We start from the raw sequence: 14,035 nt of genomic DNA, 5'->3' as shown, positions 1-14,035 counted from the left end.
TTCTGTGTTTTAGAGCCCAAGCTGTAAGCCAAGATCACCTCACTAAACCATTTTAGGCATTATTTGTACTGAGTGGTCACAATGTTTTATATAAATGAGCAAGGTAGAGCCTCTCCATGGTTAGAATTGCTCTAGATGCCTGTGTTTATCTGCCTAGTTCTGTAGCTTTGTGCAACCTGAAAGTATTTTTATTCTGATTTAGGTCTGATTCTATTTGTTAACTGCACTCTGGTCCAGAGTGAACCTGCAGAAGGCTACCCTCTGCTTTGAGGGCAGGCCTGTCTTCTAAGAGCTGTCACTGCTGAGGTGGAAATGGTGGTTGCATGATTCTGGGCAGAACAGGATTTCAGGCTCAGTTGGGGTTGGGGGTGGGGAAGCACCTGTCAGCCTGGTCAGGGTATTTCTCTTTTTTCCGACCCATGTTTTATTTTATTCTATGTCTATCAGTATGAGAAGGTGATCGATAAGACTTTTGTATATCACTATGTATGAGAAGGTGATCGATAAGACTTTTTTTATATCACTATTCTGCTTATTTTGCCTATTTTTACTATTAACAGTAACGTTACTGTTACTTGTTCAAAGCACTTATTCTGCTTATTTTGCCTATTTTTACTGTTAACAGTAACGTTGCTGTTACTTGTTCAAAGCACTTACCTTAGCAGAAATGGGAGAAAAAGCTTAGTGAGGTATCTTATGAGATTGCAAACTGTATTTTTTTTTCTGAAGCAGGCAAGTCCTTAGTGTTGCGTGAGATAGATGCAGATACATTGTCTATCTAGATTATCTAATACTGATTTTAATGTTAGGTACTAAATTTGTGTTAATTGGGGTAAAACAAATCTTTCACTTTTGATTTGCAAAGCATTTGTAAACCTCAATGTAGCCTTCAACTGTAACAGAGTACCTACTTTAGGTAGTGTCATGTGTGTTCTACAGACCTTCATAGGTAAACATGTCTCTTGTCACCATCTTGGCAGAGACTGTGAGATCAAACCCAGATGTGAGTTCTCTTTTGGAAGTTTTGTGTGGAGAAATTCCTTAGAACCTAAAACTTTAATCTGCTTAAATCCACATGTTAAAATGATTTTCTGTACTCCAGACTTAAATGTAATCATGTAGAGAAGAAAATCTTACAGGCCCTCTTCTACAGTCAGTCCAAATAGACCTTGAAGTGTAAAGATGATGTGGTGCCACTTCAGCATGCATCCATTGGTAAATGTTCTAGTCTTGAAACTAAGCAGTTTTGCTGAAGAACACAATTCAATTTCTGCAGGGAGGGAGGGTGCTTCACATTCTTATGTGCTTCTGTTATGGCCCCGGATACTGTGCTGGCAAAGCAGTACTAAATAATTGATCAGTCCTGCCTTCTGCGTGAGCTAGCATGTGGGCAGAGCTTGCAGAATGAGAAGCGCTTATATTCTGTGTTTAGGTGTTTGAGGAACATGTAAACTGTATTTCAGTTTCACTGTTTCTTGATTAGTCTGTGTGCTGCACAGATGCTTTGGCCAAAACCACTGTGAAATATCAGCATGTGCATTGGATGTTCTGAAGGAATGCATGTGAAAATTTCTCTAGAGAGAATACAGTAGCATGCGGGTAAACAGTAGTGCTTAGAGAGCCTTCCGTTTCCTTTAATACTAGGTGAACAGCTTCTAACATGTTATGTGAAGCCTGTTAGGAAGTTTGTGGGAAGGAAGGTAAGTGGTGATGTAAATAGGGTTTCAAGGGAACCTAGGCTATGGTCACTCTACAGTAATATCCTTACTGAGGCAAGAATAGCTTGAACCTGTGTGTATAAAACCAGAAGGCTGACAGTCACTAATGTGTAGTTGCAAACTACTAGTAGTGCTTGTTGCTATGAAGGCAAGTGATACATAAGAGGTTTGGAGAGTCAGTGAGTAGGCAAAAGGGTGTGCTGAGAGCCTTGCAGGAAACTAAAGTTAAAAGGTGCGAGGTGTTGAGGTGGGAGAGGAGAATGGGGGCTGTTGAGCCTGTATGTGAGTTGATGATACTGTGGTGTAGCAGCAGAGCACATTCAAAATAATAATAATAAAAAAAACCAAACAAACAAACCACCTACCTCACTGATTCCCCAGCTTACAGAATAACCTGTCTTACAGTCACAAATCAACTTCCATGGCAAAAAGCTGAAACTGGGGCCAGCGATTAGAAAGCAACAAAACTTGTGTAAGTATATGTAAACAAATAAGTATATATTACCAATTTGTTTTTTTCATAATTATACAGTAATATTCATGCAAATCCTTTTTATCTCATGGAATATGTATATTACAATTAAATTTCAGTTCTGAATTTTATGACTTTACTAGTAGTGTGATGCTGCGGAGTTTTGGTAATAAAACGCAGGTTGGTAGCACAATGCAATACAGGTAACGTTGAGTTAAATTTAAAAGTCAAAACGCTTAAGTTTTTTTTGCAGCTTGAATTCTGATTATTAATGAAATAAATGTGAAAATGTCTTATACTTTATTTTTTTCTTTGCTTTAAAACAAGGTTCCTATGTGCATCCCAGACCATTGGTCTTCAATCCTCCTGTGCCACAGTTCCATAGTGTATGGGGTAATCAAAATACAGAGGCATACATGCAGCCTCCAGCTGTAATGAGTCCAGTAACACAGTATGTTCAGGTAAGGCTGTCTGTGTCCCTGATTGTCAATCATAGTTGGATATTTTTGAAGGTACAAGCACATACAACTTCAGGAATATGTATTGAGATTTCAATCTTACTTTCATCTTACTTTCCCCAATAAGAAGCACCCCAATCTAAGCCACTTTAAAAGAATGCCGACAACTTTTTTTTTTAAAAAAAAAAAAAAAATTATTCAGTGATGTGATCTCTTTAAAAAGCAAAAGACAGGGAAATAATTTTTGTTTTGGGAATGAGAAAACTGTTGAAGGTTAAACTAAGATTTTATTATATAACGGTTCTTAAGTGATCTTGTTAATTGTCACAGAAGCATTTAAAAAATCAAATGCATACAGATACTTAGTATACTGCTGCTCTGCCTCAGAATAAACCACAAACTCTAAAAAATGTATTTTTTTAAAACAAGTATGGAACCAGAAGCTGGCTGTGGTGTACTTCCTTGTAATCCTCCTAGCCAAACAAATTCTTGTTTCTGAACTGCTGTTGTGCCTTTTATAAGAACACTGTGTTATGGCATCTGCTGTTAACAGCTGTGACCGGTACATTATGCCTACAGGAAATCACTTTATTGGTACTTCAGATAAGCATTCTTACTGAGGTGTAGGCAGAATACTTCTGGCCTTGTTATGAATCCTGTACTGTGAATAGAAGGGTTTCCAGATTATAGTCTCTTCCTGTATTAACCCTATATGATATGGCAATACAACAGATCAATATTAATTGCAAACTGATTCTGTTTTATATATTTTCTTAAGCAGATGAAGATGAGCATAGTGACTCACAGAAATATTTTTTTCTAAGGCAGAGAGCTTGATAGTAGTGCTCTTGCTGATTCTCTGTTGGGAGAGTGAAATAGTGTAGGAGGAACTGATTCTCTTAAGTGCTGGAATGCGCCTTTAACTATTCTCTGAAGAAGCTGAGGAGGTTCCAGGTCAACATTGTGTCAAAATAGTTGCAGTGAAGAAATACTGGGAAATTTCCTGAATTGTAATACTTAGCTTGTCTTTGACTTCAAGAAACTGGTCTTCAGGCTGTATTTCATTGCTCCAAGGTAGTTGGTCTGTTTCAGGTCTACTTTAGAAAGTTAGTGAGGTGAGTTGTACTTCTGAAACAACTTAAAAAATGAGCTACAAGCAGATGCAGGATTTAAAAATATGTAATACACTTTAAAATCCCACTTCCTTGAGACTTTTAGTGCCTGAAGTGCTGAAGACCCATGGGAAATCTATAAAAGTTGCTTTTAAGTAATGAAGCTAGTCTGAAACAGGCATTGAAGTAACAATGTGACTACACAATTCTAAAAATGTGCTCCTGGCTTTATAAATATCTTTACAATTATCTTACTTTTATCTTGCTTCAAACTTTTGTTTTTAAAAAAAGCTTTATTTTGCAGACATATCCGTGCAGTTCACCAGCTTTATTGATACAGCAGCAAGTTCCTGTAGGATATCAGCCGGCCTACAACTATCAGGTATGTAATCCTTAAGTAGCAGCAGAAAGGGTGTTTGATATCTGGCAAAACTTGAATGGAATGAACAGTGTTAACTGGAGTATGATCTTTCTGTGTTTCTTTTTCTATGAATTTTGTTTCTCTTAAGCTCCTGCTTCACAGAAGTAAAAAATAAAAACAAAATTAATGATTTTATTATTCTAATGTGGTGATAACTGTTGAATAACTTGGCATATTTTTTAGTTTGGTTTTTTTTTTAAATATGCAATGATAAAACAACTTCCAAATTAGCAGAAACTACATGGATCAGTAATATTTCTTGTGGGGAGGAGCTTTGCATGTATACATGCTATAGTGCGAACAGTTGATGTTAGTTACTTAAAACAATCACTGAATCTTACCAGATTATATAATACAGGATGTATGTAGAGAGGGGATGTGCTCTTGAGCTCTAAAAGTGCCTGGGAAGGCACATAGCTAATAGCGATTTTGAAATGCGTGGATAAGTCCTGTTACTGAAACTAAACTAGTAGTAGTTTAGCAACTGGAAGTAACTAGAGATTTGAGATTTTTCAGCGTGGCTGCTGTGATTTTTCTCCTTATTTTCCTAATCTTTACAAATCTTATTTTTAATTTTTTTAAAAAATATGAATGATAAGAGGAAGGAGTAGTTGAATTTGTAGATGACCTTGTGCTAAACACTACATGAGGTACACATGAAAAAGCTATCTTGCTGGACAGAAGACTGTAAACTACTGTTTAATGAAAAATCCAGACATGAAATGTTTTAAATAGTGGCTCTTCAAGAGCAGTTACTTGCCTGTGTTGGAAAGAAATGAATAAAAGCTATTTTTTTTTTTTTTGTCCAATTCTTGTTTCAGGTTCAACCACAATGGCTTGCTGGGGAGCAAAGAAATTATGTTATGCCTCCGGTAAGTCTACAAAGTTAAACTTCTGGAACTCTGTCTTCTCGATTAGCACACTGATTTGACAGCTTGATATTTAAAAAAAAAAAAAACTAACTGCTGTTTTGGATCTGTATGTAATCTGGTCTAAGCAAATCTGTAACTGCTGACAGAGTAGGTAATTGTTTAGGAGTTCCTACTGACATGGTGCTTCTTTAGGAGCTGTCTGGCAGAACAGAACTACCTGTTTTATGACATTACTCCATACATTTTGGTCACAGAATTCTGCAGTTTTAACATGAACAGAATTGATTTTTTTAATGAAAAGTCAAAGGAAAAATAAGTGGCGACCTGATGCACTGTCCTGAGTTATAAGATCTGTATAATATTACAGCTTATTCTTCCAAACTTTTAAAAAATTTAAAAAGCCTCAAAATACTCTGCTTTGCAAATACTGATTTTATTTTTTTTGGCTCCTTTCAACAGCTTTAAGTGACTTGCCAGTCTGTTACAGACTGTAAATGGTGCTGATGGCTTCTAAAGAAATTACTTGTTTTCAGTGATTTTTACATAAGTAACAGCCACAAGAGAGGAAAAAATATTGTGTATTTCTTTAAGTGTGTTGGAACTCAAACTTGCATCTTAGGCATTTTTGTGTTCTTTGGGTATAATCTTGTATTTACTGAGTATGGTTTCTATTAAGCATTTAAAAGCTGTAATACTTAATTTTCTTCTGAACGGTATTCTTTCAAGTTAATTCCCAGCAGATGTCTGTAGAAGCTATGGAAGGTAAATAGGGGAATAATGAAGAAAATGGAACTTTGTGCATATATATTGCTGCCTGCATGCATCTGACAATTCTGTCTCTAATTGTATTAGAAGAATACTTTATTCCTGCTTGTTTCCAGTGATGTGTACTAAGCTTTACTTCTAGCTTCTCAGTAGAGAAACAGCCTTTTTCTTTTCATGGGAAGTCTGTATTTCTGTTAGTGAGAATTACCTTTGTTTTAATGGGGGAAGAAACGGACTCAGGAGTTCAGAAGTCTCTGGAATACTGATTCCCCTGTTGACTTGAAATAATTTTTGTTAAATAACATCCATGAACATGATACAGCTGCAATATAGCAATTAGCAATTAAATGGTAGCAAGACAAATAGTTTTTAGAGTAGGTGTGCATGGTGGTTTACACTAGACATTTTAAGCTTGATTATACAAGCAGACAACTTTCCGAGAACTATGGTAGTTAAGCTACTTTATCATTCTTTACAGACTCAAAAGAGGACAGGCACATAATGATAGGAAACTTCATCATTCAGTCTACTGCTTTAATACCTACCTATTCGTTTGGTGGATAATCAATTTTCATTCATAAATGGAAAGCCCCAGTTGTGGTGAGGTCAGATATGATACACCTTTTGATTGTTTAGGGATGGTACTCAGAAAGGAATAGTCTGCTAACACTGTAGGCTTCTGTATCTCACAATATTGTACATTTAAAATGACACTTGGAGCTCAAGGGCTTTTGGGAGTGTCAGACAGTACACCTTGTTATGTATAATCACAAGTAACGTCCTTAGGAATGGTGTTGCAAGAAACTGAAGACTACAGTCAAGCCTGGGTAAATCTGACTATGGGTGGTGGCACAAATTGCCCCTGAAAAATGAGAATGTTTACAGCCCATTTTACCAGGATCTCAATGGCAGGGTTAAAGGCTTCCAGTCCTCTCTGGAAGCATCTGGAAGGATGTTTCCATAAGGAGTAACTGCTTTATCAGGCTCTTTGCTATTGTAATGAAACTCTGCACTGGGTTGCCAGTTGCAGCACTGCACTGAATGCAGAGGGAACTGGGGAGAGCTTTTAAAAAAGCTCTAAATGGCTTGGTCTTTTCTAGACCTTTTTACATTTAAAAAATTAGTATATTGGCATGAAGGAAGCATCAAACAAGAAAGAAACTGTATAGAGAAAAGCAGCTTCTTGGAAGGGCAGTAGTAGTAGGTGTTCTGCTTTTCCTTCTTTCATTTGATTTTAGTGCTTAATCTCTTGAAGTTTCATGCTGGTTGTCTAGAATTCTCAGTGAATACCTTTATTGCTCAGTACACTTGACAGCAAAAGCCATACTTGGAGGAAGTAGGTTGAGGAGCTAAAATGAAGAGTGATTACAATGGGAGAAAAGACATTTAGAATATATCCTTTTTGCAATGAAGTAGAACTGTCTTAATAAAACAGATCAGGATACAATATTTTCCCCACTCATGAAACTCTTATCAAAAGCATGAAGATAAAGCTGGCATAGTTTATGGATAGGTGAGGACCAATGACAACACAACTGTGCATGTTTTCCCAGTGTTATTGAAAGACTGCAATACTTAAACTGTACAGGTTTATACTTCAGTAAGCTATCACTGCACTGAGGATCCAGAACTTATACAGACAGAATGTGTTGTTCCAGAGCCCACGCAGTCATCTACTAACAGTCCACAAAAGGTAAGTGCTTTCTCAAAACTTTAATGTTGTTTTGTCATAAATCCTGTTCCCAGAAATTTGCATGTAAGGATTATGTGGCTTGGTGAAGGGGGCCTCTGACCAGTATTGTAGAAATTAAGGTTATAGCAGCTGGCTAAAGCGGCAACTCAGTCCCCTGTATGTGATTTCTGTGTACAACTTCAGAAGCCTCACACGTTTCCTTGAAACTATTAGTCCTTGTCTGTAGTGCTGAGGGCTGCATAAAATGTGTGTTCTACTTCATGAAGTACAATAATGTTTTTAAGTGACAAGGCTTTACTCAATCTGCTGAGAATTACAAGGGGAATTGCAAGTACTGAAAAAGCAGGTTAGGTAGCACTGCCTGCTGTCTTTCGCAGATTTATTTTAAACTTTGAACATCTTAATTGGTAATGTTTTACTCCCTCCTTCACTTTTTGTGGAAGGTGAGCCCATTTTGGCCAACTGTTAGTTCTGAGTTCAATTTTCTGAATGAGACTTCATTTTTCAGCTGTCAGCCTATTCCACAAGTGAACTGGGGTGTCACTGGTCAGAACTGTTATATTGTAACATCTGAGGGTGATAATGAGTAACCAATATTAAAAGATATTTTAAAAAAAAGGGTAAGGCAAAGAGCTGAGGAAACATAAAGTAGTTGAGAGGAATCCTGAATGCAAAGTAAACCCTGTGACATGCTCTCATTGATAGTAGTGGGCTAACTAAGAAGATCAGTATTGTTGTAGATGTACCTATAACTGTATTTCAGAAGTCTGTGGACAGGAGCATACAAACAGTAGTATCCTGCCTGTTTAATCCTGAGAACCGTCTGAGGAACACCTTTGTATCACAAGAAGACTACTTTAAGGTATGTAGTGAAAGCAAAATTAAATCCCTAAAACACAGCTGACCTTCAATTTGTTTACCTACAGGATACCATAAAGAGAAAGGGATTAGTATCTGGAGTGCCAGTTGAATGTTTTTCTGTCTTGTACATACTCTGAGATATATGGGTTTGGCTCTCAGTTGCTTAGTGCTGGAAGCAAACTTCATTCAGTGGATTTAATCAAGACCGCATAAGAAAAATTGAACAGTCAACTCATAGACACTTAAGAGCGTAAGACTGGTTATTACTGCAAGGGCAGTGGGTTACTCCCTAGTCTGGATAGAGGTTGTTGAGTTTGAGCATTAATAGTCTTTACACCAGTTAAGTACCACTGTAGGTGGTGGCTCTTTATACTTTAGTTAAAGCATAAATATTTTACACAATAGACTGTAGTCCAGGTTGGTAGCTGGTCATATTTTTGCTGTGTTCAGTCTTTGTAGAGTTGGAGTTTCTGATTACATTCCAAGTGGTCTTTAATTTCTGTTGTTCATTAATATTTTATTTGATTTGTCTGTCCTCTGAAAAAAGGAAGCAATGTGAACTAGGCATGTGTACTTAGAAGCAGGAATACAGAAGCTGTATTTATCAGTTTTGGAGGGGGTTGAGTAGGGTATAGAATGTCTTGAGGTAATTTTCATGAAACTTAAGTTGCTTTATTCTGGTTATCTAGAAAATTTTTTTCCTGTCTCTTCTCCTATCCCATTTCAGGAGAGGAAGGTGCATCACTTCAGAAAAGGAAGAGCAGTACTCAAAAGTGTTTGATCAACAAAGACTTTAATATCTAAATTCATTAACTTGATGTTTCTACAGATCAGTTTATCAATATATGCAGTATAAGCTTTTTCAGAAAGTTTGCTTCAAGTTGAAGTTTTGTGTTCCCGTTCTACCTGTTCCAATACAGTTGTTTTTTGCTTGAGTAGTTTGAAGTTTAAAGTTGTAAGAGTTGACAAACTTCCAGGTTTTATTAATTGTTTGCATGCTTCCCCTGATAACTAACTGGAATGTTAAAGAGTTTACATGGGGAAAAACACTTTTGGTTTGTTCGCATGTGGATTTTCTTCTGAGCTTTAAGGTACAGTTTGCATGTTACACTTAGTTTTTCTTAAACCACAATTTAAGTGACTAATACTGACCAGTTACCTCTTGCAGTTTAAAAATGGAACCAGTTATTTACCCAAGAGGTTATATTTTAAAACGGAGCTCTTAATCAGTGGAACAGAAGACGTCAAGTTGTAACTCAACTGAAGCCCTTTAAGTCCTGGTTGTCTTTAGACTACATAATTGAATGTCGTTATGTTCATTAATGACAGTTTATGTACCTGCAGTCTTGAGCATCCCTACTAGTTTTGGGAAAGTAATTAAGAGAATCCTAAAATTTCTATGTGTAACTTAAGATGCAAGAATGTAATTAGCTGTATTGGCTACTCAGTAGAGTATGCTTTTTTACTTGAAAAATTTTAGCTATACCTGTATGTTAAAATTGTGAGAAAGTACTGCATTTAAAATATGTCTTTGTTATGTGATGCAAACTGTTAATCAAAGAATATCTGTAAGCTTATTTTAATAATTATGTAGATTTTAGTCATGTTTTGAAACAATTGAAATAAATTTTTATTTTGACTTGGCTTCCCATACTTCTAGTGACATGGTAAATATAATACTATTTGATTTTTTTTTTTAAGCTACCTTTAGAAAGACAGACAGCATAATAAAGAATTTTGAAGCTATTGAAGATTTATTACCCTATATGAGAATTCCACTTACTAAACTTCATTTTGTAGTAATTGGCTGCAGTTTTGAGAGAGTAGAACTGAGAAGTGTATTCAGTCTTTTATGTATGTTGGGTCCTAGTCTGCCTTTCTCCTCCTGCTCCCAACAGCTCATCTCTCCAGACTAAAAGGGAAATTCTACCTCTTGAAGATGTATATGTGAGTTTGAATAGGATTGCATGTCCTGCTTCAAATTTCTGGAAGGTTAAGAAGTAGTAATGACTGAGAAAGGACTTGCCTAGAAGTAGATGGTAGTGAAACGTATGACAAGGGAGCTGAGTTGCTACAAACCTGCACATTTAAGGGAATATGGCTGCAGCATGAAAAATGTCCACTGACTGTTGCTCAGGAGTGTTCTGGATAAAATTTTATTAAGGGAGGGGGAGAGGGAAATAGAAATTACTACAGATTTTGGAGACACTTTATGCAGAATTGTACCAGTGTTCTGATAATATAAATTGATCTAAAAAGCCAAGTTGATAGCTTCTTCTCTGCTCACTTTTCCATGTCACTAAAGATACTGTGTTGTGTTCTCATAATACCAATTTGCCATGTCTTTCTCAGACTACTGTTACAAAGATAGTAGCTTGATTATACTTCTGTGTTACTAGCTTCTTTATAAGTGTGGGTTTTTTTAATTTTACGCAGTTAAACTAAGTAGTTTTTAGAAAAGAATAAATCTGGAGTCTTCTGAATATTGGGAATCTTGCCTTTGCAACTTTTAAGTACCTAAACAGCCTACTCGAGCTGTTAAAGCTGTGATGTCAGTTTATTGATAAAGGTAATTGTTTCTTTGCAAATGCAAATTTCATTTTGGCTTAATGTTCTAGTTGGCTTGATTGCCCTGGGATGTATCTGAGGCTTTATGCAGTAGCTATAAGAAAACATGAACTGCTTATGTGTAGTTCTCCTTGAAGAGTCTCAACACCAAAAGAAGAGATAAAGCAGAAGATATCTACATGGAGTGCATATTTTATGTTTATTTGACCAAGTGTTACCCATAGGACCATCTGGTGAGCGAGTTGATTGTTCAGTGTTTTAAATGGTGGTGCTAGATATGAACTGTTCTTGCAAGCATGCTGAGAAGGCTTATCATGGTGAAATGCATAGCCTGGGCCTTATGAGTGCCATTTATTTTCTCTTCCATTAGATCATATTGTGGTGGTTTTGTTAGCCATTTCTCACCCGTAGGAAACCAATTTTTTTATTCCCATCTGGGAATTGTACATTTTGTGGCATATGCCAGTAAAAGTAACAAGTTATAACTAAGAACATGCATTTTTAATGTTCTTTTGAAGTACCCTATAAGCATAACACAGAAACAGTAGGTAAATCTCTTTTGTGCTGCATTCAGAAAGTTGAAACATCTGTTTAATATGGCTGTAGCTGACGGCATTTCCAAAATAGGTGCACAATTGGAGCTTTTTGGAAATTTGTACCTCTTGTATTACTACATCAAGTGGATGGTGTTAATTGTGAACTAGTAGGTTGTAGTGGGGTCTTGTGGGTCTGCCTTTGCTTATACAGAGTACATACATTCTGTGTGGGACCCAAAAGCATGCGAGTGTCCATTAAATAGTAAGGCAGCTTTTTGTCAAAAGAAACAATTGTTTGGATGAGATCCCAAATAAATGGGAGCGTTTTTCTATTCTGGAGCTTTGACACTTGTTTTATGGTTCTTGCCTGAAGTGTCCCAGTGAGCTACTTGGTGTGCTGTGGCCTCTTCATACTCTTTTTACAAGCTTTGCCATTTGACAGAATTATTCTTGGAATGAGACAGCCAGCCAGATGGTATTGTTGGATCTCCATTAGAATGATTGTCTGGCACAGACACTAATTCCCTGTCAAAAAGGAAATATTTTTTTCCTTCTAGGTATCTGTGTGCTAAACCAAGATGCTAAATTCTGTCTAGCATGAAGGTGATTTGGTCTTTGAACGCTACAAAGAAATGAAATGGTTTTCCTTCAGTTGTATTTCACAGGGTTTACTTCTGCATCCCTTAATGGCATAGGTACTTTTAAAGTCCTCTAGTAGGTATACAGTCTATATTCCTTGCAGGAATGACTTGGTAGACCAGTATTTCAGGATAGATGTATAACTGAAAAGCTTTGTCTGCTACTTTTGATGTAGCTGAGAAAATATTAAAAAAAAGATCCAGGCTATAAACAGTAAGTATTGGGGCTTCTTCAGAAGAAATGTGCATCTCAAGAAAAACTTAAGTAGCTTTACAACCTAGATGGACTCATACTTCATACTTTTTCATTCCTACTCTAACATTATGCATTGGTCAGGGGCTGTATAACTAAATCATAGAATCATGTGCGTTGGAAGGAGCCTTTAAGATCATCACATTCAACTGTGTAAACTAAGTACTGCTAAGTCCACCACTAACCTGTGTCCTGAAGCACCACATCTGTGTGTCTTTCAGCTGTCTCCAGGGATGGGCACTCGGCAACTTCCCTGGGCAGCCTGTTCCAATTCTTGACAACCCTTTCAGTGAAGAATTCTTTTATTAATCTAAACCTCCCCTGGCACTACTTGAATCCATTTCCTCCTGTCCTGTTGTTTCTTACTTGGGAGGAGAGATTAACCACCACCTCACTACAACCTCCTTTCAGGTAGCTGTAGAGAGCAGTAAGGCCTCCCCTTAGTCTCCTTTTCTCTGTACTGAACAACCCCAATTACCGCAGCTGATCTGTGTAAGACTTGTTCTCCAGATCCCTCACCAGCTTTGTTGCCCTTCTTTTGACGTGCTCCAGCACCTCAATGTGTTCCTCATAGTGAGGGATCTAAAACTGGACACAGTATTTGAGGTGTGGCCTCCCCATTGCCAAGTACAGGGGTGTGATTGCTTCCCTTGTCCTGCTAACCAAACTTCCTGATACAGGCTAGGATGCTGTTGGCCTTCCTGGCCATACTGCTGACTCATATTTAGCCCCCAGGTTGTTTTCTGCTGGGCAGCTTTCCCTCCCGCCACTCTTCCCCACACCTGTAGGATTGCATGGGGTTGTTATGACCCAAGTGCAGGACCTGGCACTTGCCCTTGTTGAACCGCACACCATTGGCCTCAGTCCATTGATTCGGCCTGTCCAGATTCCCCCTGTAGAGCCATCCTACCCTGAGGCAGCTTGACACTGCTGCCTGACTTTGTGTCATCTACAAACTTACTGAGGGTGCACTTGATTCCCCTTGTCCAGATTGTTTAAATGAGGATATTAAAGAGTACTGGCCCAAATACTGAGCCCTGGGGAACACCAGTTGTGACCGGCTGCCAACTGGATTTGATTCCATTCACCATCGCCCTTTGGGCCTGGCCATGCACGCAGTTTTTTACCTAGCAAGGAGTACAGCTGTCCAAGCCATAAGCAGCCACTTTCTCCAGGAGAATACTGTGGGAAATGGTGCCAAAGGCTTTACTAATATCATAGAGTCGTAGAATGGCTTAGGTTGGAAAGGACCTTGAAGATCATAGAGTTCCAAGCCCTGTGCCATAGACACAGATACCTCTCACTAGACCAGGTTGTCCAAGGCCATGTCTAGCCTGGTCTTGAACAGGAATGGGGCCTCAACAACCTCTCTGGGCAACCTGTTCTGGTGCCTTACAACCCTCAAGGTGAAAAATTTCTTCCTAATGTTTAATCTAAACCTGCCCTCTTCCAGTTTAAAGCCATTCCCCCTCATTGTATCGCTACATGCCCTAGTAAAAAGTCCTTCCCCAGCTCTCCTGTAGGCCCCCTTTAGGTACTGGAAGGCTACAGTAAGATCTCCCCGGAGCCTTCTGTTCTCCAGGCTGAACAACCCCAACTCTCAGCCCCTCCTCAGAGGAGAGGTGCTCCAGCCCTCGTGGCTCTCCTCTGGACACACTCCAACAGGTC

At 38.0% G+C, this 14,035-nt stretch overlaps 1 protein-coding gene across 1 annotated transcript in view; it reads left to right on the top strand.

The window, feature by feature from the left end:
* Window positions 1-9,153, top strand: part of DAZL (deleted in azoospermia-like) — a 12,853-nt gene extending 3,700 nt beyond the window's left edge. The window contains exons 5-11 of the mRNA XM_009888947.1: window positions 2,124-2,190; window positions 2,518-2,651; window positions 4,065-4,142; window positions 5,003-5,053; window positions 7,407-7,511; window positions 8,275-8,373; window positions 9,100-9,153. Coding sequence (XP_009887249.1) covers window positions 2,124-2,190; window positions 2,518-2,651; window positions 4,065-4,142; window positions 5,003-5,053; window positions 7,407-7,511; window positions 8,275-8,373; window positions 9,100-9,153 — 588 coding nt within the window. The remainder of the gene's footprint in view (window positions 1-2,123; window positions 2,191-2,517; window positions 2,652-4,064; window positions 4,143-5,002; window positions 5,054-7,406; window positions 7,512-8,274; window positions 8,374-9,099) is intronic.
* Window positions 9,154-14,035: the final 4,882 nt, after the last annotated feature.

This window comes from Charadrius vociferus, unplaced genomic scaffold, assembly GCF_000708025.1.
Source record: "Charadrius vociferus isolate BGI_N301 unplaced genomic scaffold, ASM70802v2 scaffold217, whole genome shotgun sequence".
In the NCBI taxonomy this organism is placed as follows: domain Eukaryota; kingdom Metazoa; phylum Chordata; class Aves; order Charadriiformes; family Charadriidae; genus Charadrius; species Charadrius vociferus.
This window is presented reverse-complemented; position numbering and strand designations above follow the sequence as displayed.